Below are 27,122 nucleotides of genomic sequence, written 5' to 3'. Positions count from 1 at the left end.
AACTTCCAGCACTTTTTATTTAAACAATCTATGTAGAATGGACTGCTCATCTGGATATGCTGTTGGGATTGTACCATCTTCATCTTATATGGTTTTACAGCCCATCTCTGGAATCTAGTTGAAAATGGTAGAACTCATCAAACCAAATGCTTGATTAGATGTCATTAACATCACTGAGATACAGACATCTCTCTCTGGACAGAGTGGTAATGTTGTGATTGTTCTCCTCTGGAAGTAGATATCTAAATAGGCCATATGGGTTTTGTCCTGAAATTGCCTATTTCTCTCCATGGACTATAAATGCAGTCTAGGATGAGTTGCTTTATATAGAGACATGTACAGTGCAAGTGTGTTTCTGTCTATGATCTGCACAAGATTTTTATATCCTACAGATGATAACCTATATATAACAGTAAAAGAAACTATGGCTGTGTCTGTCCTAACCAACCACTCAGAAGGAGAAATTACTGATGTAAATCTTTGGCTTTGCTTTTCTAAGTTTTGTTAAGTGTAAAATCATCTTTAACACTAGTTAATTATCAAGTTTGGCTGTTGGAGTTGGATCTATTTCCAGATCTGTGCCCCACTTTCTTTGACAAAGTGAAAAAGGAAATAACTGATGGGAACTGAGTTTCGTGAATGTGGTCAGATAAGCTTACACTAGAAGGTGTAGGAAGTTTCGTTTTTTCTTTTAATAAACAGGTGCACGGGTGGAAGACTATGAGGGTGGTGAGGCATTGGAACAGGTTGCCCAGAGAAGCTGTGGATGCCCCATCCCTAGAAGTGTTGAAGTCCAGGTTGGATGGGGCTTTGAGCAACCTGGTCAGGTGGGAGGTGTCCTTGCCCATGGCAGAGAGCTGGAACTGGGTGGTCTTTAAGGTCCCTTCCAACTCAAACCGTTCTGTGGTTCTATTGCACTCATGTACTGTTGCAGCTTTTCCTGAATGGGTACGCTTACACTCCAGCTTCCTTAATTTTCACAGTACTCTGACTAAACAATGTCCAGTATATGGACATTTCTAAAATGAGTGTTTTCCTAACAGTGATTCCTGTTAGGTAGAACAGTACCCATGGCATACCTTTCTCGGTCTGTAAAACAGCTTGTGGGAATGATCTTTCAAACTAATCCAATAGCCTTTATAGCCCTATTGTGTCTAAATAACATTAGTTCAGCTGAAAAGCTTTTGAAAGTACCAGGGATTTAATTATTTCTTCTTGCAATTAGGTATCTATGTTATTGCTGGAGCAGTGTAAGTGCACTAGGTTACTGTTGCTAGTGTAGGTTTAACTGAGCACTCGTTTAATTACCAAGGGACATACAGGTCCATGGACGAGCACAGGCAACAAGCTCAGGTCACCCATGAGGAAAGGAGCAGCATAGTGGGATGGGGCTTTATAACCTCTGTGACTGCAAGTCACAGAGTGAATCTTCCTTTTGCTGTTCAAGGCATGCTTTTTTTTTTTTTTTCAGGTGCAATGAGTGTGTTTTTGTTTTTGTTTTCTTTGGTTTTTTTTGTTGTTGCTGTTGTTTTCTCCTCCCAGTTTTGGTAGTGAAATAACAAAGTCTGGAAACAGTGTATTTTTTTCTTTCTTTCCTTTATTTATTTATATATTTTTTTTAACACACGGAATGGAATAACAGTGATTGCCCAGTTTGTTTGGTAACTGCAGGACTCTGCAGATTTGTTTCTTTACTTAAACTTTGACAAATGAACTCTATTTGTGATAGTGGAAGGCCTGCATGCCAGTGTGATGGAGTTCATATTTCTTGTTTTATATTTTTCATTTTTTATCTGCCTCTGTGCTTTGGTGTGCCTGTATTTTTCTGGCTGCCAAGAAATGACTTATAAGCATGAAGGTAAGAAGTTACTGATAAGTTCATCTGATTGAATTACAAGGAAATTCATCCTGGATTATTTTTATCATGTTAGATTAATTTATTGAAAATGAAATATTTAACTATAAAGTTCCTCCTTTAGGAACAGAGAAATTAGATTATTTATATGTAAGTATATCCAGCCCAAATCATTAAAAATGGAGGTATGTTGAAATATGCATGTAATATGTTCTATGTATTGATTTATAATAGTCTAAACTGTTGTGTTTACTGAGAATTATACTTCAGTAGAAACCTTAATACTTGAGTTACAAAGGCCAAATGCACGATTTTACTTTAAAATTACTTGAAAGCATTGATACGAATTCATGTGAAAAATACTTGCTATCAAATACATGATAGTAGCCAGAGGAAATTAGAATTTAAATCAAATTTTTAGTTACTGATATGACTATTTTCTCAGCTATGATTTAGAGGTAACAATAGAATGCACAAATCAATATAAAAGAATAATTTCTTGATTGGGAATGTTTCGAGAATGTTTGTGCCTCTTAAGAAAAGCTTGAATGAAACTTGAATGAAAACTGTATAGTTACAAAAATCCAGTGAGTATTGTACATGCTCACATATGCTTTACAAAAGCCATTGTGATCCAGCTCTTAAGCTATATGTGGATCTCCCTAGAAGTCACTGTATTTATTTATGCTTTTAATCAACAAACTTTGTATGACTCAGATGTCATCTTTTTTTTTTCTCTACAGCTGTTATCAGTTAATTCATTCTGATTTTGCTGTGAATCACTTCTTGCAGATAATTGCTTCAAATATTAGATGATCAACAATAAAACCAGCTATTTTGTAATTATGTCATGGAGAAATTCATACATGTATGATTAATACACAATGGTTAAATGCCTTATCTCTATTTCTGTGGAAAGTATCTTATCCACAAAATGATAAATATGCAGCTTCTCTGTAGAGGAATGAGGCATTAAAAAGCAAATGAATGGTTCACTCATAACTCCAATATTATAGCCATAGCATAGCATTTAACAGGTTTTGACTTTTAAATTTCGTTTAAGCTTAGGGATTTTTTAGTATCATAGTAAATACTAATTTTCTTGCATATTTCCCTTCCATCAAATAATCAAGTGTATTATTTATATATATATAGGCAAACATAAATATTTACATGCTAGTATCTTTTGTCAAATTGGTGACATTTCTTCTCAAGGATCTTCTCAAACCCTTATACATTTATGTAAAGTCAAAAAAACTGTTGTTTGGCTATTTTATTTATTTATTTATTTATTGAAACTCCTTGAAACAGTGCACAGGTGTGTGTGTGTGCATGGTTTAGGCAAGATGCATATTTAAGCTGAGTTATCTGCAAAAGTGCTTGTAGTTTGAGATATAGCAAAAAAAAAAAACTAAAAGTAAGACTTGGTATACAAATGTGTTTAACTAGGAAGCTGCTGACCTTCATGCTACTGTATTATCTATGCCATATATGTGTGTATTATTTGTGCCATTGGCATTTTTCTCTCCATCTTTTGAAGTCCCTTCTACCAGCCTTTTTAAAATCAAGTCTTGAGTTTTACTCCCTGTGCCAGCCCTTAAGACTATACTTCGTTTCAGACTTTCTTTGAACTTTGCTGTAGTGTGTTTATCATTTTCACGAGGCTGAGCAGTCTTGAAGTTTTAGGCATGAGCAGGGTCAGCCATTCTTCAGCCCTCTGAGTTGATTGTCCTTGGCTAGGGTCATCCAAAGCACAGTCCAAATATTCTGAACTGAATCCACAGACAAGCTAATACAGGTGGAAGAGCAGGATACAAAAGCATTGGAATAAAAGTCTGCATGCAGCTTTGTTTTGGGTTTACTCTCAACATCTTTGAGTAAATGGTATCCACATTGAGAAATGAGGATGCAATCTTGGTGGGAGTCTCTTGGTTTTTGTTTGCCTGCTCTCTTCTTCCTTACGTCCATATCATCTGCTTTCATTTTTATGAAACTATATCTCTTCATTGGTCTGGAGTCATAAAGCAGTCTTGTGGCCTTCCTTATAACTTGAGTGCAGTCTATTTAGCCCCATTTTCAACTCCCAGTATCTACTTGTAGTACTACTGTTAGATGATTGTAGGCTGTAGCCAGTGTCCAGTGTGGGAGGAAAGCTGGATGGGCTTGGATCTCCCAAGGTCTAGTTTTTGTTCACCTCAGTTTTCTTGGTAAACCTTTGTTCTGATGAGAGAGGGGTCTGAAATGTTTGTAATTTGAATGTGAGAGAACAAATTATTTTTCTGGATAAGTATTTATCTTTCTAGAATACAGCTTAAATCTATTCCCTGTGTCCTTTGTTTTGTTGAGCGGGGAAGAATGGTGAACAAACTGGTGTAGAATGTGAATGTTGGAAGAAAGAATTAAATTATCCCAGGGAAGTGTTTGTCTTAAGACAGTTCTGCTAGGCTCACAGTGCTGGCAACACAGTGCTTCCAAAATGACTGAGAGAACAGAAATGTGCCTTTATAGGGTTTTAGTACTAAAACTGCATTCCTTTTCTTTTCTTTTGAATATACCTGATAGTAATGCTAGTGGTCTATTAGCTTACAAAATTAAGGTTGTTTTTTAAAGATTGTACAAAAGCTTTCTGTGGTCTGTGTGGCATCATCTGTATCTGCATATCCATGGATGGATGTAGAACCATATTCAATTTGGAAAAAAATGTGACTTTTTTTTTCTGAGTGCATAATATCCTTTCAGAAGCTTTTAGTAAAACCAGTTAATTTGAAAATGCAGTCTGAATGAATTTTTTAAATTATTATGTGAAGGACGCATCTTAAGTAAAGCAATTAAATGTCTTAGGACAGGGCATTAAAGTTGTCTTCAGTAGCTTGAGTGGGATTTGCTGTAATGTGAAACAACTATGGAGCTGTTCAGTTAGGTGGGACTTGGTGGATTGTGATAACCTGGTGACCTGGACCGTGGGCTGCAGGCTGGACATGCAGTGCACAGTGTTATGTACGCAGGCACCAACTCACCCCTTTATTTTATGGTACCACTTCATTCAAGATAGGGAATTTTGGCTGTTGACTAGAGCTAAGCCAAAAGAATGTACCATACATTATGGAGCTTTATGCAAAAGTGGAGATAGTATTTTTCATACCTATAAGGAAGAATGGATAAAGTTAAGTAAGTCTAGAAGACTTCAGTGAAAAGTAAATATTCAGAATTCATAATGAGATAGAGCAATATAGATAAAATAAAGCCTTTCAATACGTTGAAAGAAAATGACAGCTCACAATGCCACTCAGTTAGCCAGTTTGGCCTTGCTTGAGATGTAAAATGATGTTCAGAAGTAATAACAACTAATTTATTTATTCTTTATCCTTTAGGCTTATTTAATGAAAAGGGCTATTAACTTCTCACGTACAGCCTGTGGCTTGTAGTTTAAAAACAAACAAAACAAAACCAAAGCAAACAAAAAATACTGACATCAGAATCTGTGATTCAGCATCAAGCAGGGCCAAAAATAGAGACAGGTAGACATTTTTTTTCCTTCGTCTTCTTAGAACCACTTCTCTCCACCAGCCTCTCTGTCAACAATGCTTCATAACCTGACTTAATTTTTCCAGCAACTTATACCTTTATCTTAATTTCCTTGGTTCTTTGAATTTCTAGGGGTTACCAGAACACTTGTGTAGTGTAGAAAGTTAGACTCCTATTGATTAATAATAGTTAACATTTGTTAATGGTATTTTGGAAGGAGCGATGCTTGAGAAACTTATTTCTCAGTTAAATGTTAAAACAGTATTTTGATTTTTTTGGACAGCAACATTTTCTATAGAAATTTTCTGCTTTCTAAGTATGTATTAGGAAACTGCTGGAAATGGTGGAAGGATTATTGCAATTGTGACATTTTATGTAAAATGTCACATTTGTTAGTACTAATATTGTATTATTCACTTTCTTTGGCTACAATTTTTCTCTAGTTGTCTACAAGCATGCATTACATTGTGCACAATTTTTAAAATTTGTATTAAAATGCTGAGTTTTGTACTTTTTTTTTTGCTATTGGAGCAAACTTTTGAAAAAATTCAGAATGATGGTGTTGGAAAAATAAATGGAAAGGAATAATGCATACCTTTAAGTAGGATTTTGCAAAATAAATACTATAAATGGATCTTTTTTTTTTTTTTTTTTTTTAGCAATATGAATGTCAAAGTTAATTCCACATAATTCTTTGGAGTATTTTTTTATTTTTTTTGGTACTACATCATATATGTTACATCCTGTTGGGTTACTTTCTTCTGTACAGATACTGCAGTCCTCCACTGTGAATCTTGAAATATTCAAGATCTGTATGATTTTGATAATTAGCTTTGGTCTTTGTGTTAAAGCCTTATTGTACTGGCAATTACCCAGTGCTATGTGCAATTTACTTCTTGAATCTACTTAAGCAAATGGTGCTGGAAAGTTAACTAATCCAATGGAATTCATAGAACAAGAGTTTACACAGGAACCATTTTTCTTCCTGAATACTAAAACAATGGTCAGAGAAGACCTTGGCTGCTGTTTACTGGGTCACTGGGGTTTTCTAACTCTTTTGCTAGTAACTAAGGAAAACTAACTTTTCAGAGGCATGTTGTGGAGACATTTTTTGGATTTGATGAAGAATCCATAGATTCAGAAACATCATCTGTAACTTCATATAACACAGATAAAACAGACAGGACACCAGCAACACCAGAGGAAGATTTGGATGATGTAAGTAGCAGATGATTTGTTTTTAACTTCTACAGAAATTGGCATGGAGTATAAATGCAAACATTTTTCAACTATTCTGCCGTAGGAACTAAAAAAGATTTGGCAAGGAATTGTTTTGTTTTGTTTCAAGTCCAGTAAAAAAAAACACAGTCATTGCAATAGAATTAATAAGTTAATATTCTGCCTTACATACTTGGTAGATAATTGGGCTGAGAAACAAAAATGTTTTTCTCAAACCATTTCTTAGTTGTGAAAAGAAAATGAATAGGCATGTTGCTTTGCCAAAAGTCAATAGTTACTAGACAATAGTTTGCCTTTCAACCTTGTAATTTATTTTACTGTTTTGTTACAACTAGGATTTTCTTACTGTTTTTGTGATAGTAAGAGAGGCTTTTGCAATTCATTAAGGCTTAAATGATCATAGGTAGTAAATACCCACTGTCATGTTTTGTCTGAGCTCTGTGATATACACTGCAGCTGGCCTACTTTAGGAGATCGCAAGGCTGAGGACAAAGCATGAGTTAGATACTCTCTTTCATCTTTCTATCCTGTTCACTCACTTGTGTCTCATACTCCTCACTCACAACAGACTTCCTATTTTCCTAGCTTTAATATCTAATAATATTTTAATCTCTGTTCCTTGGAGCCTGAGTTCCTGGAGCAAAAATTAATTAAAGGGAAGGACATTTCTTGCTCTTAGCATTATAGAAAAGACATTGAAAGTGTTGATGTCAGTTGCTTAAAATTCAAAGCAAATTAAGATATTAAAATTACTTCAAGTAAAAAAAAAAAAAGATTGTTTTTTAAAAAAAATCTTATGGCTTTTTAAATAGAACTTCTGTGTTAGTGGTTTTTTTTGTTTGGTTGGTTTTTTTCTGGCAAATTGCTTTATGTGTAGTACAGACAACGAGTAAGGATGCGGTGGACTGCATGACAAGTAGGACAAACCCCTTCTGAACACCTTGTGGCACTGGAGTTATTGAGGAAAATTGTGCATAGAACTGATCCCCCTTGACATTCCTCAGTCAGTTTCTTGCCATTTCTATGCATTACTGCTTTACCTAGTATCTTACACTGTCCTGAAATTATTGAATTGATACAGCTACTGATCTCTGCATTTCTACCTCATCCTCTGCATTTCTACCTTATTCTCAAGTCATCTTTCCTTCCATTTCTACTTGTGATGTTTTTTTTAAAGCTTTCTTGAACTTTAAGACTCAGGACAATTGTGTTTCTTGCTGTGTGTTTGTGTCTCTGTTTATGTATACAAACAGATTATCATATATATTTGTCATTACATAAACAAACCCACTTCTTTTTCCTCTTCATTAAGAGCACACCAAAGGAAGAAGCTGAACTAAGATTCTGCCAGCTAACAAGAGAGTATCAAGCTTTGCAAAGAGCATACGCATTGCTTCAAGAACAAGTTGGTGGAACCCTGGATGCAGAGAGAGAAGCAAGGGTAATTTTTTTTTTTTTTAACTGGAATTTCTTTTAGCTCTGAAATAGTTGAAAAAGCTGAAAAATAATGATGTCTTGTAGGAGATATCTTTGCAGGTCAGTAAAATGCATAGTATGATGTTCTTGAGGATTAGAGGATATTATCAGTTAGGCAACAATTTAGATTCATCTGGTGTGATCTGAACAAAATATCATTATACTTCATTCTAGTGTGCTTAATGTGTAAAAGATTTCAGGAGTAAGATGCTTTTATTGAGAATGATATTGCACAGAATCAGATGAACCTGAAATTTGGATAGTAGCATGATGGATTTAAAATTGTTTGGAGAAAAAGTTGTAATGTGTACTCTAGTACCTTTATCACGGGTATGTTAAAAAATCTGATCCCGATCTGACAAAGTAAGAGTTTCTCTTAAAGTGTTTTGCTGAATGTATGAAGTCTCAATTTGTTTTTACAATCTCAGATAAAGAGAGCATTCTTCCATTAAAAAGTACTATTATTCCTATTAGGTCAGCATGATTGTTTGACTCTCTCTGAAATTAATGCTTTTTTAACCTCACAGCAATCTGTTTAGTAAGATTTTAATGAGATATTTGAGGTATGGGATAGTATGTATTCCTTTTTCATTTACACTTCTGCCATCACTATGTTTAACCATTTAGTACAGGGATGAGGTCAGCAGAAATCACGCCAACATCTTGCATGCTGGTTTTCCAAACTGGGGAGCAGAGCAGTCACTTCATAATGATTTGGTGACAAGTATTTTCACGCCTCACAATTATTCACTGAACAGCTCTGTCATGAAAAAAAGAGCTGGATTTACTAGATGCAACATCTTTTCTGCTTTATCCCAACTCCTTGCAGGTAGGGGCATGTCTAGAAATGTAGCTTATCTACAGGTCACTCTCTACTTGAATGACTTGTGATCAATGAGCAAAAACCATGCAACATCTAAAGGGGTAAGAACTAGCCATAGGACTGGAAATTTCACCTTCACCTCATGTCGTTCACTCTGCATCAAGTACAGCTTGAACCTGTAGAGTACTGACTGCTGAAGGAACTGGCTGATGTCATTGTGAGGCCACTCTTTGAGGCCACACATTTGACACTCTCCCCCATAAGATTCTCGTGGACAAACCAATGAAGTACAGACTAGATAAGTGAACAATGAGTCGGACTGAAAACTGGCTGAAATGACATAAAGGTTTGTGACCGGTGGCACAAATTCAGCTGCAGGTGAGTCACCAGTGATGTACTGCAGTGGTAGCTACTGGTTCCACTACTGTTAACTTCTTCACTAATGACCTGGATAATTAGACAGAGTGAACCCTCAGCAAGTTTCCAGATGATATGAAACTGAGAGAATTAGTTGATACATGAGATGCTTGTGCTGCTAGTCAGAGGGTCCTTGACAGGCTGGAGAATAGTGTAAGCAGAAATCTCATGAAATTCAACAAAGGGAACTACAAAGTCCTGCACGTGGGGAAGAATGTGGTGGTCAAATACCGGAACATGTTTCTCAGAGAGGTTCAGGCATCTCCATCCCTGGAGATATTCAAAACACAGATAGACAAACAACCTGCTATACATGCCCCCTACTTTGAACACAGCAGTTGGACTAGAAAATCTCCAGAGCTCCCTTTCAAGCTCAGTAAGACTGATTCTAAAAACATATTTAAGAATTAAAAAGAAAAAGCAAAAAATAACCCCAAACCACAAAACTGTAGAAACGTGTTACATGTTGTGACTTACTACATATTACTGCCTTGCTACATGTTGCCTTGTCTTGTGCCACCACAACATGCTGCTAATAATGCAGAAAGGCAAAGATTTTTATGAGACTTATCAGTTACTGGTGGAGAGGGACTCAATTTATCCCCAAGGTAAGAGCTGCTGCTAACTTGATGTTTCTACTGCTTAAAACAATTAATAAAATTCTCACAAAATTGCATATTGCTAGATTGCAGATGAGCATATATTACTCACTTCACCGTTTCATCCACATCATTTTCTCTGGCAAGCATTTTAAACTCCACTTACAGAATTTTCTCAAGCATAGAAGCAGTATGTTTGTGGGAGCAGAACTGCTGTGTCTTAATACAAAAAGCTTTTCAGATAAAAGTTACAAAGAAAGTAGACTGCTTGACATTATCTGCATTTACTTACAACTTAAAATGCTAGTCTATTATCCCCAGAGCCAGTATGCAGGAAATTCAGATTGTACTTTAAAATGTGTCTTTTTTTCCCAAGTTTGTTTGAAGTGGTTTTCAACTACCTTCACTTTTTCTTTTCTGTGAAATACAGTTCTTATAACAGAGGAATTCTTGCTATACAGCTTTATTTGTTAGAGTTCTCAGCATCATACAAAAGCTTAGTCACATTTGAGACCCTAACTAGGAAGCTCAGCTGAGGAACAGAGCAGGGACTTTGTGGATAATTTCTCAAGTTAGATGTAAATATAGAGGAAGAACTGGGTGGTCTAATGCCATAGTCTTGCTACCTTCACCTGTTAAACATTTTCCTTTAATATTTACCATTTTTTATTTTTATTTTTATTTTGTTTATTTTAAGCCTCTGTGATGTATTATAGCATGCTTTAAAAGACGTTTAGATGTAGAGCTTAGTGATATGGTTTAGTGGAGGACTTGTTAGTGTTAGGTCAGAGGTTGGACTCGGTGATCTTGGAGGTCTCTTCCAAACTAGATGATTGTGTGGTTCTATGGTTGAAGAATATTTGTGGTAGTATTTCACCACACATGCTTTTGGTTGGTATAAAAAGAATTGCTTTTCTCCTGGCCATTGCTGTGGCAATTTCTACTATTCCAAAAGGCTGTTATATTGTTAACAATATCAGGTGATTGCAGCTGATGTTCGTTTAATCTCAAAGATGAGCAAAGGAATTGTTTTATTTCTTTCAAAAAAAAAAAAAAAAAAGAGCATTTTTACATCTACTGTTAAATTAAGATTTCAGAGGTACTGATGTATTTGACAGTTATGAGAGACCATTATATATTCCATCTGCCTTCATGGGAAGGGAAGCACTGATATGAATATTTTTGTAATAGCTTTAAAAAATTTATTTTGCAGACATTTGTAAAATGTCCCTTTAGTACACTTTAGAATGGTTGCTCTTTCTTGTTAAAGGCATTGTCATCTTTTTTGTCACATTCATACAAATCCATTGTTTAAGGGAGTCAGAAGGCAGCTTTTTTCATGGTTAGTTTTGTCCCAGTGTTCTGGTGTGATGAACATTTCCTGCTACATTTGGATGAGGCTTAAGGTAAACAACAAGGATGTGAAGATGCAGAAGGAAATCCTTGTGGGAATTTTTGAACTATGTGGGTGAAAAAGTGCCTAAAGTTGGGTCAGAAAATTCTTGCAGCAGTTCCAAGGAGTCTCGTTGACTGAGGATATCCAGATATCTTTAGTTTTGTACACTTTTTATTTAGTACCTAGTATGATGCAGATGCTTCTAGGTCATCTCTGAACTCAGTAGGTAATACCTATTTGATAGTTTAAGAGTCACGTAGAAAGAGGAAAATTGAGTGGTATATGCTGTTTATGGGATAAACAAATTATTTTGGGTCTATACGTTTTATTCATTCTTAGCCCTTTTAAAAATCAGAGGCTGTTATTAATTTATTCACTGCTTTTTGCAATTCTGTCTTGCCCTTTCTGCCCTAGTTACCTTACAAATATCTTCTTCTTATGAATTGCTCTTTCTGTTCCTAACATTATTTTCTTTCTCTTCCGGGAAGACTTTGTCACTGAATATGTGATGTTAATATCTTCATAGGTTAGGAAAGAAAAATGTTGTTTAACTGATGGCTTTAAGTATTTTGTAACACAGAACCAAAAACAATTACTTTAATAAAAAACATTAAAAGCTGACTGGATGACCCACACATGGGTGAAAAGCATCCTTTGATTCTGTATAAGATTAAATATATCTGTTCATTTGTATGTGCATGCGTATGCACACAATTCATAACACTTTTCTTCTCCCCCCAGACTCGTGAACAACTGCAAGCTGATCTTCTCAGGTGTCAGGCAAAAATTGAGGACCTGGAGAAAGCTCTAATCGAGAAAGGACAGGTAAAAGGCTCTCTTAATGTCCTCTGCCACATCATTTTCTCCCTTGCATGCAGTGGTGCCCTTGCCATCTTCATTGCTTGCTGGTGTGTTAGTGTGACTGATGCAGCTTAATTATTACTCCAGCAGTGGATTACTTAGAGGAAAATATTACATACGCTAAAAAAAAAAGTCCATCAAAGATTAATTTTCTAACACCAAAGCGTAATATTGGAATAGCCACATATACATGCATTCTAAATTCTGTTCCCATTCAGTGCAGGCATTTCTTCTGTTTTGTTTCTTTGCTATATATTCCAACGAGATGTGTATTCTGCATTTGTATTTTAGAATATTTTTGGTGCATAGTGTAGGAAAAGGATGCTTCCATACTGCCACACAGGATAAAGCTAGGCCTCATGCTTCAGTGTATCTTGTAAATGCTACTAGTGGGTATTTAAAAAAGTCTAGGATATTCAGGAAGGCTGGTTAGAGTTTTAAGACTGTATTTAAAAGATGTTCAGCTGCATAACTACTAGAACACACAGAGAATATCAGAGAGGTTATTTTGTGCTTTGTTTATTTTTTAAAATCGTAATTTAAGATTGCAGGTACCATATGGTAATAAAATAAGATACATTTATCTATAGAGATGCATTTCAAAGACTAATGATCCTGTAGCATCAAATAAAAGCAACTTACAAATAATGCTATTTATTCTGTGTAAGAAAGTTTTCTGTAAAATTCTGTATAAATTCAAAGGGGACCATATTCATGTTAAGGATAAAAATTGATAAAAATTGTTTATGCTCACTTCCACACAAATTTCCTTAGTAAATTCTATGTAAATAAAATATTACTAAAATAAAGAATATGTTATCAATCTAACAATATTGGCCCACTGAGGTTTTAGAATAATAATTTGAACTGAAAATCTCTTGAGTATCAACTGTGGACATTTTAGTTTGTCAGTGATAAAGGTGCTGTAGTCAAATTGCTGCACAATTGAAAACATTAACAAAATAATGGACTATTACAGTGTAAGATATAAGTACAATGTATGTGAATAAGATAAGCAACCATGGATACACATGTAAGAAATTACTTCTGTGACTTCTGTTTCTGGAATGGTACATGAAAAAGATATACTTGGAAATAAGAACTCAGTTAGTTATTACTTTATAATAATAACAACTCTTAATAATAACACCTCGTAACCACATTTACAACCTTGTATGTCTTGGTAATCTGAGATGGCCAACAGGGATGTGACATAACAAGGAGCAATACAATATTGTCCCTAGTGGGCTAGTTTGTACGCTAGCATTACCTTTTCACAGAAGTGGTCGCAGTGTCTTCCTGAGAACCTATTCAGTTTTCCTAACCTGTTAGTATTTATATTCAACAAAATAAAAGGTGGTGATGATAAACTGACTTCTTTGTGCACTATGTGATTTTTTTATTTTATTTTTTTCCCTCATCTAGAAGGTAGTGCTGATGATTTAGCAATACTTGTGAAATGTTCATTTGGGGAATCCGTCCTTAAAATGTTTTCCAAAAATAAACAGTGAAATAAAAGATTCTAGTGCATTATCCCAGGAATTTTTAGTCTTATATTACAGCTGTAGGAAACAGAAACTGCAAATACCTTCACAGTTTTCCTGAAGTCAAATTCAAAGCAGAAGATTAAAATCATGTTGTTAAAAAATATTTTGAAACTTGACTCCTTCATTTCATTTATTTCAAAAATTCATTCCAAATACAATTTTTTCCAGTACTCATTTTAGTACATTTTTCTTGGCATGTTACTCTTAACATCATAACACTGAAGAACTTATTTACTGCATGAAAATTAAAATGTGCTTGCCTAATCTTGTATGTGAGAAAAGGAGAAAAAATGGTAGAATATGAAACTGTTGTCTACTGTAAGTAGAAAAAAAAAAAAACTTTAAACTCTTCAAAACAGGGTATTTGGAATAAATATTGTCTTGGAGTGTTTTTGTTTGACTTTTCAAAGCTAGTTGAGGGGCTTGGCTAGCCAGATTTCCTTAATTTCTAGTGCAGCATCAATGTGCAAATACCTTGCTGACAAAAAAGTATCAGCCTTAATGCTGTAGTGAAGACATTTAGATTTTAAATGAATTGTCCTTTTTAGCAAGAAAATAATTTGATTTAAGGATGGAATGTCATATTAGTTGTTGGACATTGTATTACTAAACTAATTAGAGCACAATGAACTGGGTTGTATGTTTCCCTACAGAGAGAACAGAGTGAATTTGACTGTTAAAATCCATTAAATCTGAATGTCCAACTTTGTTTTTGTATTTTGGGTCTTTATAAGGATATTTGATGAAGCCTTTTGAAGCCATGGAAAAACAGAAAAGCAAAGAGCAGCTTTGGAGCAAATGATCAAATAGAACCAGTTTTTATTTGAAGAACATCATATATCACTGTCTTTCCTCCATACCTTGAATTCCTTGTCATAAATACTGTGTATTAGCTTGATTCTCACACTTTTTTGAGGAGGACAATTAACTGTATGTCCCTGAAAGTTATTTTCCTTTTTCTTCCCTTTCTCCATTGGGATTTATGCTGTAGAACACAAAATGGGATGCTTTTGCAAGAAACTCCCCAACTCTTTACAATGGAAAAATAAATACCTGAATAAATATTTTTTTGTTTGTTTGTTTTTTAAATCACAAAATGTTAGGTAACTGTCTTCACCCACAATTGCAATATGCAAACATTTTAAAGTAAATGCTTAGGAGACAGGAAACAGCTTCAGGGGAAAAAATGAACTTTTATTTTCTCTGTAGTTTCAGTTGCTGTTTGTCCTTGAAATACTTATGATTCTTTGATGTGTGACCATTTTTATACTTGAATGTGCAATGGTGTCTGGGATCTTGTAATTAGTATGTTTATTTGTATTGTTTAACTATATTTATATGTATATATGTCTTTTTAATCCTCTTCTTCATAGGATTCAAAATGGGTAGAAGAAAAGCAGCTGCTAATCAGAACAAATCAGGAGTTGCTAGAGAAGGTATGTGTTTATAGAGTCTGGGATTTTTTTCACAATTGCTGCACTTTATCATAAAATGAATGGTAAAAGGAAATGAATGTACCAAATACTGGAACATCGACATAAAAGTTGCACACTTTATTTCTCTCCAGAAACAGAAATTCTGATTAAAGTACCATTATCAATATGCTTTTGTATTCTTTCGGAATGGAAGCTACTCTTTACTGTGGAATTACATTTTGTATAGGCCACAGTAGGACCCAAGCCTTCTGATGTTTCTAGTTTCTGCCAAAGCATAATCTAAAATATTCATGATGATGTGGAATGCTTGTATTTTACCAGTTACACAAAGATGGCTATTGTCAGGACCACTAAATTTTAAACCTCAGCTAAAATTTCCTGCTCACTCCAGCCTTGGATTTTTATACTTTTTCCACACATTAAATAATACTAGTTGATTTAAATCTATTGTGTTATTTCCTTTCTGAAGTATTCAGAGCTAAGCATCCTCATTGTTCTTCACTGATGCTGGGGGGAATGCTAGTTGGTACTCAGAATGTAACTATTATTATTGTTATTATTATTAGCAGATCAATGTTAATACAATAGAAATAAGATAAAGAAAAGTGCATGACTAAAAGCAGCTACAGCTGGACTTCATTTATTCAGACACTTACATAGGTATTCTAAATGCTATAGCACGTTCCACCAGGTGCTACAGTTCTGTTTAGTTTCATACAAATAAAAAGATCACCCAGTTAAGCTAGCCAGTAGACCAAAGCTATAGGTGGCATAACAAAGAGTCAGTTTTGAATTTCTGTTTTGTCATTGTTAGTGCCCTAAAGCAGAAGTCTGGAAAATTAAAAATTAGGCATTAAAATACTCTCCATTATTGTGTTTCATATGCTGTAAAATGTAAATGTCTGGTTATGCAAAGACAATAAGAACAGTCTGTGCAAATGTTAATCCAATCCAGTTTTATTCACCTGATTTTAAAAGAAAGTTTATATTTTTAACTTGTTTAGATACAGTATTCATATCACTTTTTTTCATACTGGCTTCCGCATTATTATTCTAAGAGATCATAGACTATTTTCTGCTGTCAGTTCTTAAAAATACTTTTCTGATGGGAAGTTCCTTCTTTATCTCCAAGACAAGGTCCAACAGCTGCGAAGAAACTGAAAAAACAGTTTTGCCTAAAGCCCTGATCCATAACTTAGTATGATGCCTTTTCCATTGTTTACAGGGTGTTAATGATGTTATATTTGTCTCCTAGATTTACAGAATGGAACAAGAAGAGCATCAGCTGAAGAATGAGATGCAAGATGCAAAAGACCAGAATGAGCTGTTAGAATTCAGAGTGCTAGAGCTTGAAGTAAGAGATTCTCTCTGTTGCAAACTCTCAAATGGAGCAGAAATTATGTTTGAACCCAAGCTGAAATTCCTGTAAAGATTACTGATGTCTGGTGCATGTTTAAGGGAAATCACTTAGGTATCTATTTTTTAAATGTTGTATCTTGGGATAATGAAATTGATACCGCTGCCTTAATGTGTTTTGGAGAGAGCGCTCACTAATGTTTATGAAGATGTAATATAGCTAATATATATTGCATATAGTTTGTTTTACATCTAATAAAATATTTTGTTTTGCAGTATTTGCCTTTTTTATTTGTTTCATTTCCATAACTACTCCTTTCCTGCATGTAAAATCACTCAGTATATATACTACAGCCTTGGTTGGCATTGCTTCAATTAACACACCTTCTCACATCTTGCATGCAGTGAAATCTAAAGATCTGACACATCCATCACATCAATGTATAATTGCTTTTAACTGCATTGATTTAAGATTGACAGCATTAATATGAAGTAAAATGATCTTAAAAGAACACATTTTGATAGCAGCTTTGAAATCATTTCTCTTACCTGAAATCCATTTTCTGATTGGATAAAATGGTCACGGAATGGAAATAAGTCTCATCACTCAATTAACAGAAGGAAAAAAACCCTCTGAGAATGTCAGTTAGTGGTGAAGTACACCACTTGCACAATGTGTAAGTGGAAGTAGTATGTTGCCCCTAGCAAACTTCTTTAAAAAATTCTATACTTTGAATTAATGAAATAACCGTGAATAATTTTTGTGAATAACAACTTGAACATGTAGCCTGTGATCACAGTAGAAAGCAATGGTTCTCATAAATGGGGCCCATATAGAATTTAGTAAACTAGTTGGGTGTGATGCATTGTCACACAGTTGTATCACCTGATAACACATTGTTCAGTTTCAAAGATCATCAGCCTTCTTAACACCATCTAGAATAAACTCTCCAAGAAACCTGTCAATGTCACTCCTCCATAATTTTCACCCAGCACGTTTCACCAAAAATCTTGGCATGTGTAACTTTTCTGATAAAGATGAAAATGTCATGTCATCCTATTATATGGACATTCTGCATTTTGTCTTTGATATTTCTTAGTCTATTTTTTAATCATTTATTTTATCTACCATACCTTTTAATATCATAGCACATTATATTCTAAATGAAGAATTTAGATTATTGGAATTTCAGTAGATATTCTGGACGTAGGTATTCTAGAAATGCTTTCTAATATATATTCTTTATATTCTGTTAAGCAACTGTAGAGTAAAATGATGAACAGTTTAGCATTAAATTGGCAGTTACCCTAGAATCTGCTCCCTAAAACATAAGTGTTTTTAGAAGTAAAACAATCTGAAAAAAAAATATTTGTAAAAGAAAAAAAAAAGTGCTTCAAAACATCCTTCATAAAAGTATTTTCCACATACACGAATTACATGAAAAGTAGCTCAGTATAATGTGTCTAGTTTTGTTATCTGCCAAATCTTTGAGGACTTGTTTCACAGAATAACAATGAGAGTATTTTTGTGTGATTGCAATAAAAGATTTTGCTCCTTAGTAGGCAAGCACGTAGACACAAATGTGATTGACAATGTGAATTCTTTAGTAAAATTGTAAATGCTTCTCATAATCAGAACAGTATTTTTCTCAGAACAGTTAAATTATTTCAGATAAAAAATTGATTAGGGTAGAAAACTGAACCATTTGTTTATCATTTAATGCAAGCAAATCCATGTAAGTTTAGTGCAATAGCAAATGATTAATTCAAAAAAAAAATCTATAATGATCACTGAACGTGGACAAGAATTAAGCTTCTGGTTTTGTATTACAATAGCTATGTCACTTAAATCTATTTCAAAATTAGGCTGTTAACAGGAAAATTATTTAAAATAGAGCCTTTGAGGGGGGGGAAATATACAGAGCACAGAGATATTTCTCTCAACATTGTAATTTCAAATTAGGTTTAGACTAGTTAATGAACAAGAGTTGCCATGCTTTGTAATCTGCTTAAGTGAATGGATTCAGCCCTCTTGCCATTATCAATTAAAGTGCCACATTTTATGGTTTAGGAAATCAGGCATGCATGGATGGACATAAGAAGTAAAATATTTGCAGAAACTCTCTTTCATTGAAATTGAAGGTCTTGTTGTCAGTACCTCTCGTTGTATGGAGAAGAAATCTGTTTTTCTTCACTCATGTTCCCATGGCCATAGTGAGTTCAGAGTAAGACCCAGGGCCTCGGTTTCCAGGGTCTTCAGTCCAGTCATTTTCACAACCATGTTAAAACTTCATTTAAGTAAGAAGACTTATTTATTGTTTTACTGTATTTTTGTCTTCCAAAGAAATAATAGCATTCATATTTTGAAGAAACATATGAAAATCAAGTAGATGGGCTGAATGTTTTAGAAACACCATTAGTTTTAGACAAATAAAAATTTATAATTTTTTAGCTTTAGCTCAAAGGCATATTTGTGCTAAAACCCAGCATCCTGGCTTGTACAGAGGTCCCCCAGGTCTGGGGATTTCACATGCTTTAATACAAAAGTTAACTGAAGAATAAACAGGGAGTAGATATACACCTTTAATTTTATTGAGAAAATCTGTGATAATATTTGTTGATTTTTTTTCCTGCAGTTTATTCTTCCTAAATAATCCTTTGTTCAATGAAAGAAAGCAATAGTGAAATGAGGTTATAACTGACGTTAATTATTGCAAAGATTTTTTTTGCAGCTCCAGTCAATTATTTGGGCAACATACAAGGGTTTCTGGCTCTGGAGTGTGTCTGTGAACTTTGCAGAAACTGTGTGTATGGAATTTGTTGGAACTTGAAACCATTTTTGTTCTTAGCTATGCCCAACATCCTACAAATATGGTAGAAAGAAATATTTGTATGGTAGGAGGAAATATTTGGAATAGGAATAGGAATCTGTCTTTTTAATGTACAAGTCTATTTTGTAAAGGTGGGAAATAATTGTTTACGTATAATCACACATATTGTTTTTAAACGAAATCTTTCCTCAGGAGAGAGAACGAAGGTCACCAGCATTTAATCTTCATATAACCACCTTCCCTGAAAACAATGGAAGTGCGCTTCAACTGTTCTGTCAACATGAAGGAATAAAGGTATATGGGGGAAGTTAGGAACAGTTGGATGGCCAGAATGAAGAACCCAATATCAAAATGAACGGTTTGCCATTTTTATCGTCTCACTGTAGGGAAGAAAATATGAAGAATACGTATAGTAAGCAAAGATATTTATAACTGGGAAAAGGATTTCATAAGAATATGATCTGGTAGGAATGTGGTAGTCTGTCAGGAGTTCATTCATGAAAATGAAGGCTAGCCAGTCAAGATAATTAGTGTACAGTCTAGGTAACTGCTGTAAAAATATTGCAGAGAAGAATGTGGTGTTTGATACGAGTCATTGTCAGGCTAGCTACAGTACTTTTGTCTTTTCTTCACAATAAATGCTTTCATCTAAGGTCAGAAATACCACATTCACATACTATTTTACAACCAATTTCGTGAAGTCCCTAGACATTTTGTGTGTTGAATTAATATGCCTAGGTTATTTGCCTGGGTCAGGGCCTTGAAGCATGAGGCGCCTGATCCAAAAGCTATTCAGACAGGTGAGACTATCATTTTATATCAAGCACAAGACAAACATTGGGATCTCACTTGGTTAGCTTGTGTTACTCGAAAGAAAAGGTTGTTCTTTCTACTTCTATACCCCTTTGAATAGGCTAGCCATACAAACTGATTTGCATGCTAGTTCACCTAAGACTGAATTCAGTCTTGCCTTGATAGTAATGTTGTGTAACAGGCCAGGTTGACTTCTCCATCAGTAACTTAAGTGGAATATCTCTGTGTTACAATCCATAGCACACACTAGTATTTTTTGCCTGTATTTGTAATTGTGTTTACAAGCTACCTAACAGAAGACTGGTTTCTATTCAGTTCCTTAATAAGCACAATACTTTCAGTAGTGGAAAATAAAATTGTAGGCTATATAGTCCCTCTCCTTCTCTTAGATGTATAGGGAAGACTGAGTAGTCTTAAAAAAAAAAAGTTAAAGCTGATTCCCACCTACAGGTTTGCTTGGTTAGTCATTTTCCAACATCACAGCAAGTCATCAGTTATAGTCAATCAGCATATTGCCTTTCAAATAGAGTTTCCATGGGATGCCATATCTGCTTTTTAACTTATCTATTATTCTAACTTGCATGTACAGGTTCTGGAACTCATTTTTATCCATTGCCTTCTGTTGCAGAACATTTTTTTCCTAAATTTTTTTTTTTTTTGAATCCTCTTTTCAGCTTACTTGCCTGGAAGCAGGGACAGTCACCTGATATGGGCATACTGAAATTGTTTGCTTTTTATGTTTTCAGTATCTTTCAAAATTGTTAGCCATTGGCAGAAAACTAGATATTACAATGACGGAAAATCTGATCTGATTTTTAAATCTTTCTATATGCTTCTTCATGGAAATAGTTAATTAGAATGCTTATACATGGGTTAATAGGGGCAAGAACTGGCATATCTTACTGAATTCCATTCCTCACCAGTGTAACTGATCAACTTAAGAAGTTCCTATTCAACATTGTCACTGCTGATCAAAATCAATAGCTTCAATGTTAATCCATTTCAAATAGAAGTGTATTTTAAGCTCTGCACCATTCTAAAATTACTGATGTGCACTGTTTTGAAACTACTGTAGCATTTGGAGACACTGTTAGTGTTGGGGGAGAGAGGGGAGAGAGGAAGGGCACTTCCCAGGACTGACCAACTTGAAAACAACACATTATTCCTATTTTGGATATTTGGATATTTGGATATCAGGATAGTCTAATTTGTATGGACTTTTTCCCACAATGGTGTCTGGTTTTCAAGAAATCTTTCAATTCATTATTAAGCCTTACTCTCTGGAGTCTGTTGGATATAGAATCATGAGCAGATCTGTTCTGATGTAGTTATGTAATTTGCAAGCATAGCTAATTTGGCTTTAAAGAAATTGAAAGATCAATCATCCTGACTCCCAAATAATGCAGTTGTGCAACACAGATGTAAACCAGCATTATGCACTGTAAGTAATGAAACTAATGAGCCAAGACACAGCCACTGTGAACTGCTGACCTCTTCTAAGAACTGCTGAATATGAGAAGTTGAGAGTACCCGCATTATCATGGCTGTCGTTTTTGTGTGTATATTAAGAATTTCAGACTAACATAAGCTGGTCTTTGCTCATGCTGTCAAGACTCACTACCTTCACAAACAGCATGGCTGCATACAAGCTGTCAATGGGAATATCTCTGGCCCACATTAACTGGTGGGACACGCTCGGGGTAGTTCTGGAGTTCCAACAGTTCTGCTGTTATCAGATATTAAACAGTTCCATGAATATTTTCAACAACTTTTATAGTATAAAATAGAGTTCTGGTGCCTAAGAATGGTCCCTGGCATTGTTTAATCTAAAATGCAGGCATCATCTGCAGATTCACCCCTCCTCTTTTTTTTCCTTTTTTTTTTTTTTTTTGATCAGTGGAGGGTTTTTCTTAATTGCAGCGACAGAAAAAAAGCAGTCGTTTAGGCCTGTTTATCAGTTTTGATTCTTCTTCTGTATTCATCAGCAGGATGATAAACGTGAACAGTACAGTCTGACCTAATGCACAGACCTCGGGGTTGCTTGCTATAATCAAGTGACATTTGGTTTTGTTTCTGAAAGTATCAGTAACACTTTTATAATTATGATGCAAAACTAACGTTTAATTTATTTGCATTTCAAGTCTTTTTGCATGCAAAGTGAATGAAGGGTACATAAAATATAGCATGCAAAACTGTTTCTCACCTCCTTTATAAAAATGTGTTGAACATCTTTTTCAGGATGTGAATATATCAGAACTTATGAAGAAGCTAGATATTCTTGGAGATAATGGGGTAACAATTTTTTACTTTCAAATATAATTCTAGTTTTGTGGTTATTTTAAAGCACTTTTTTTCCTCACAGCAGTGGATTTTTTCTGCCAAAAAAAAAAAAAGTTTCAAAATCCTCAACAGAAAACACTTAGGTCTCATTAAATAATGAGTAATTACAAAATTATTACTGAATGTCATACTGAATTAGAGCGTAAACTAAGTACTTTTAATATTTCCAATCATGGGACCCTTTTTGGTCTAATTTATAAAATACTAAATGTTGTAGCTTCTTTACTTTGATTCTGAAATGTACAGAATTTATAACTGTAATTTAATTTAAAATTTATCACTTGTGAAGAATAGATTTCCAATCCAATTTAAAATGCATCTTTTTTTTTTTGTATTTTAGAATTTGAGAAATGAAGAGCAGGTTGCAATAATCCAAGCTGGGACTGTACTTTCTCTCTGTGAAAAGGTAGAATTCCATAAAGATTTTTGTCTGCCTAAAGACTGACCATGTCTGCTAAGATCTGATGTAACTGCCAGGGAAGCATGGCTTTTCTGTTAAATGCCTCTGGACTAGAGCATGTATTCATCCTTACACAGCTTTGTTGGGATTGTGTTGTTGATTGAGGTACAATCAAACATTCAAAATAAACCCAATTTAAAAATAGTTTTTTTTTTTTTTTCTGGGGATGTTCCCTTGGAATAAATTACTAAAAAGTCACTAAAGAAGAGCAGTTTCATTCCGAGAAGTGCCAATGCCCTTTTGGGACCAGGTGTGCTGTGAGATTCTCTGTAAATCACACTACATATGACTGAAAAATCTCTGAGTGGCCTGTGCTGCTTTCATCTGTAAATTAATGGGCATAGATAACAAAAAAGAACTTGTGTAAGACAGATAATTAGTCAGGTCACTCAATTCCACATGGCTAGCTCTTTAATTCTCCAATTACAGAGAGAATATAATCTGTATATGAATAACGATGTCATTTAGAACTAAGAAGGACTTGTCTTTTTTTCTGAAGAAGCTTCACCCTTTTGTAGACTGCTAGTAAATCTTTCCTAGATTCACTTTTAAAATTCAAAAACAGAACTTTAAAAGTAAAATCTGAGCATTTTGGTTAATAAGTAATTATTGCTTTAATTGACATAATTTAGATAATCTACTTTTCCAAATATCTTAATGTAGGTAATCTAAATAAGGTAATTTGATAATCATTAGCCTAACTGAGCAATTGCTATAAGCAATATAAAAAGAAGGAGGAGGACTAAAAGCGCTATCCTTTTGATTGCCTTATCGCGTGAAAAAGAGGAGCTGATGATCCTTTAAGTTTCCTTTAAATTCAATAAATAAGGTGGAAGAACCCCAATATGCAAGGCTAAGTCAGATTAGGTTAATATTGTTCAGGTAAATAAATGCCTGCATAAAAAGTGCCAGTGGAATTAGTGAGTTTGGTTAATTGGTGTCAGTGCAACGTAGAACACGCACTGTTATCTATAAGTTATTTCCATTAGTAATAAGGGATTGGCAGCTTTGTCAATAGAAGTAAATCCTTAAATAAACAGAACCATAAAATTAAAAATTAAGCCTTATTTATTTATTTTTGAATGTGAAAGTTATAGTGTAGTTTCTAACCATGTAAAATTGTGGGGGTTTTATTTGTTTGGTAGATTGGTTTTGTTTCTTTGTTTTGTGCAGTCATAGTTTGCCTTAACGGAATTTTATGGTGGTCTTATCATATAATCTGGTGATCAGAAACTCAACACTCTATCAGAAAGATGAAATTTTTCATTTTATCTTACATAGGTTAATAGACTGCACTTTAAGACTGAAAAGAAAATAGTTCATTTTATCTGTGGACTCTATTGATTTTTTGCCATTTTAGTGAAGTCTCTCACAGTAACCTCATAAGCACAACCTGACAGCCAGTTGAATCAAGAGGGTACTCTGATAAACAAAAAATCTTTTGTCCTTTTTCCTGATGAACATTTGAGGTACAGGGTAATGAATGACATCAAATAACTCTATGTTTCTCCATAAGAGGAGACACTATCCATATCCAAAGTTTACCAAGACAAAGAATAGGAGAAAATAGTTTTATGTTGTCCTTAACAAGAGACACATGATACCACATATTTGCATAATATTGAATGTTTTACAGCACTCATTGAGAAGCTAAAATGAAAAAGAAAAGACAAAATCTGATAAGTAAAACTAGATTATTGCTTTAACATCCGTTCTACTGAATGTATAGACTGAATTTAGATTAAAACAACTCTACTACTGCCTCTTCCAGTATAATGTAACTATCTCAGATGTCCTGCTACATGAGGAACACACAACATCCCATGTGCATTCCTATAGTTCCTTAATTACAAAGTACCATATAATAATCACCTCATAATGAGATGTTTTGATAAAGTAAGGGTGCTACACTATGTAGTGCAGAAGATGTGCCAGTTACACTCATGTATGCTAATTGTTCACACTCAATGGTTATTTTTTTTATCAATTCTATTAACTCCAAAAATTAGACCTTTAATTCTTCCAAATAATCCTTCATTTGCCTTTATTGAGAGTAACTGTGAGAGATGCTGAGGACTTCCAATTTCTATTCATTTAAAGGGCTCAGAATGCTCACTGTCTTGCAGTGTCCTTTATCAGCAGTGGGGCTTTGTTTAGCGATATCTTCAGTCTGTCACCTTCAAAATGAAGAAAACAAAGATTATGATGAGAACAGAATCTCTGGGGGATATGATGTTCCTGTTCACTTCTTTCAACTTTGTATGCAAAGTTAAATATACTAAGTAGATAAAGCAAGCTTCAATTTTTTATCCATTAGTCTCTTAAATAGTGGAAGGTCCAAATGCATGAATTCATGAATTCACATTTTGCTTATCTTGAAATTAAAATCCCAAATTAAAAAAAAAAAAAAAAGAAAAAAAAAAGTATTGTAATGTTTATCAAAGAATTAAACTAAATAGGAGTAATCTAATATTAGCAAGCAAAGCATCTGATGAAAGTGATAATTATCCATTCATCATTGCCAAAGCTATGGTTGATCTTAATGGGAACTGGCCGACAAAAAGAAGAGTTAGTCTAAACTGCACTCTCTGAAAACTAGTCAGTGATCCTTATTTTGGACCAATAAAAATGAAATGAAATATAAGAATTCAGAGCTGAGCATTCCTACCCATTCTGGTAAATGCTAAATATTGATATAGTCCTGGTGATGTTAGTAATTCAGCAAGAACTTTCTATCCATGCACTTAACTTTTGTAATATGTGATTATCCATTTGGAATACAATACCTATTCTTCATTCCGATGAAAATTCTTTTTTTTTTTTTTTAATTCATGACGGCAACCACACAAAGCCCATTTGTCTGTCCATTTTATTATTTCTTCTATATTACCAGTGTTTTAGAAGTGTGCATCTTCCCAGTAAAGACACGCCAAACTGTGAAATAAAGTATCAAGTTTGCCACCTTCTCTTTTGTTTAAAACACCATCTGGAAAAGTGCAGGACTGGTGCCCTGAAATCTTATGATTTTGCAAATGTAGCCAACAAGTATATCGTTGGAAAAAAAAAAAAAAGATTAATTTTGCATTGTTCACCCAAGTCTATGTTGCATCTTGAAGTTTACAGGAGGAAAGAAACTTTAATAAGAAAATAGCCTCCATTTATTGTTTTTGAATATGTTTCTACAGTCCTCCATTCTGCCTGTTTTCACAACCTGCTTATTCATGTGTAACTTCAAAGTGAAGATAATAAGGGGGAAGCATATGCCTGGGAGTGTTGGCAAAATGTTGCAAAATGTTCAGTGAAAATTTTTCACAAGCTCTGTTTTTTCACTTTATTTTTTCCTCTTCATACTGCTATGTTCATGTAGTGGTTAAAACAGATAGAGGGGACAGAAGCTGCACTGACACAGAAGATGTTAGACCTGGAGAATGAGAAGGTAAGTAAAGGTCACCAAAACCAGAATTCATTTAGTTAAAACTCTTTTCAAGGGAAAGCGTATAAACTTCAACACAGGTTGACCTGCTGCCTTTCTCTGCTTAACTGAGATTGCTTCATGGCGGAACTGGTAAGAAGTATCCCAGTTTAATGCTTGTGTTCTTTGGAATGGGAGGGAAGTGCCAAAGCCATGTAGAGCAAAAATAGCAAAATATATACGAAATAGCATGTGAAGGCATAACTTTACAAAGCATATTAACCAAACAGTGTGAAATTGTCTTTGTGCTTTCTCTATGTATAAATTTGTCTGGCAACAGCATCGTCTTTTAAATCATGCTTGAAGAATTGTTAAATATAATCCTTTGGTCTCTGGTATTCAGTTTCTGGACAAGTTGTAAAGACCTCTTCCTAATCCAGATGACCTTTCTTGCACTGTTTCCTGTTTGCAGGAAACCTTCCTTGCACTGTCTTCCTGTTTAAAGGCAGAATGTTTTCGCAAAAGCAATTCTGTCTTACATAAGAAACTCAGTGTTATACTCACCTTATTTTTCCATATGATGGACAAAGAGTTTTGAAATGAGTGTTTGGTTTTATTGGTTTACTATGCATGTTGTGCTTCTCATCTCCAAAAAGCTTTACAAACAGAGATTAATCCTCACCACACCTTTTCCAGGTAGATAAGTAATCAGCATTACGTCCATCTTAGAGAATGG

At 34.4% G+C, this 27,122-nt stretch overlaps 2 protein-coding genes across 2 annotated transcripts in view; both read left to right on the top strand.

Annotated features, from left to right (window-relative positions):
- Positions 1-27,122, top strand: part of JAKMIP1 (janus kinase and microtubule interacting protein 1) — a 153,321-nt gene that overhangs the window by 103,427 nt on the left and 22,772 nt on the right. The window contains exons 10-18 of the mRNA XM_080588974.1: positions 6,470-6,598; positions 7,932-8,060; positions 12,072-12,155; positions 15,112-15,174; positions 16,430-16,528; positions 19,554-19,655; positions 22,413-22,466; positions 22,855-22,920; positions 26,342-26,410. Of these exons, the coding sequence (XP_080445100.1) occupies positions 6,470-6,598; positions 7,932-8,060; positions 12,072-12,155; positions 15,112-15,174; positions 16,430-16,528; positions 19,554-19,655; positions 22,413-22,466; positions 22,855-22,920; positions 26,342-26,410 (795 nt within the window). The remainder of the gene's footprint in view (positions 1-6,469; positions 6,599-7,931; positions 8,061-12,071; positions 12,156-15,111; positions 15,175-16,429; positions 16,529-19,553; positions 19,656-22,412; positions 22,467-22,854; positions 22,921-26,341; positions 26,411-27,122) is intronic.
- LOC308193883 (uncharacterized protein) lies at positions 1,454-6,598 on the top strand. The gene is made up of 2 exons (XM_080588985.1): positions 1,454-1,858; positions 6,470-6,598. The coding sequence occupies exons 1-2, from the start codon at positions 1,753-1,755 to the stop codon at positions 6,499-6,501; spliced, it is 138 nt and encodes a 45-aa protein (XP_080445111.1). The 5' UTR covers positions 1,454-1,752; the 3' UTR covers positions 6,502-6,598.

This window comes from Anser brachyrhynchus (genome assembly GCF_964034855.1).
Source record: "Anser brachyrhynchus genome assembly, chromosome: 4".
Classification (NCBI taxonomy): domain Eukaryota; kingdom Metazoa; phylum Chordata; class Aves; order Anseriformes; family Anatidae; genus Anser; species Anser brachyrhynchus.
Note: the sequence above shows the minus strand (reverse complement) of the source record. Positions and strands in the feature narration are given on the sequence as shown.

Bases quoted from the DNA above. Each gene is read 5' to 3' on its own strand.
- LOC308193883 (XM_080588985.1), top strand. From the start codon at position 1,753: ATGGAGTTCATATTTCTTGTTTTATATTTTTCATTTTTTATCTGCCTC. The intron at 1,859-6,469 runs GTAAGAAGTTAC...CTAACTTTTCAG, and splicing joins AATGACTTATAAGCATGAAG to AGGCATGTTGTGGAGACATT.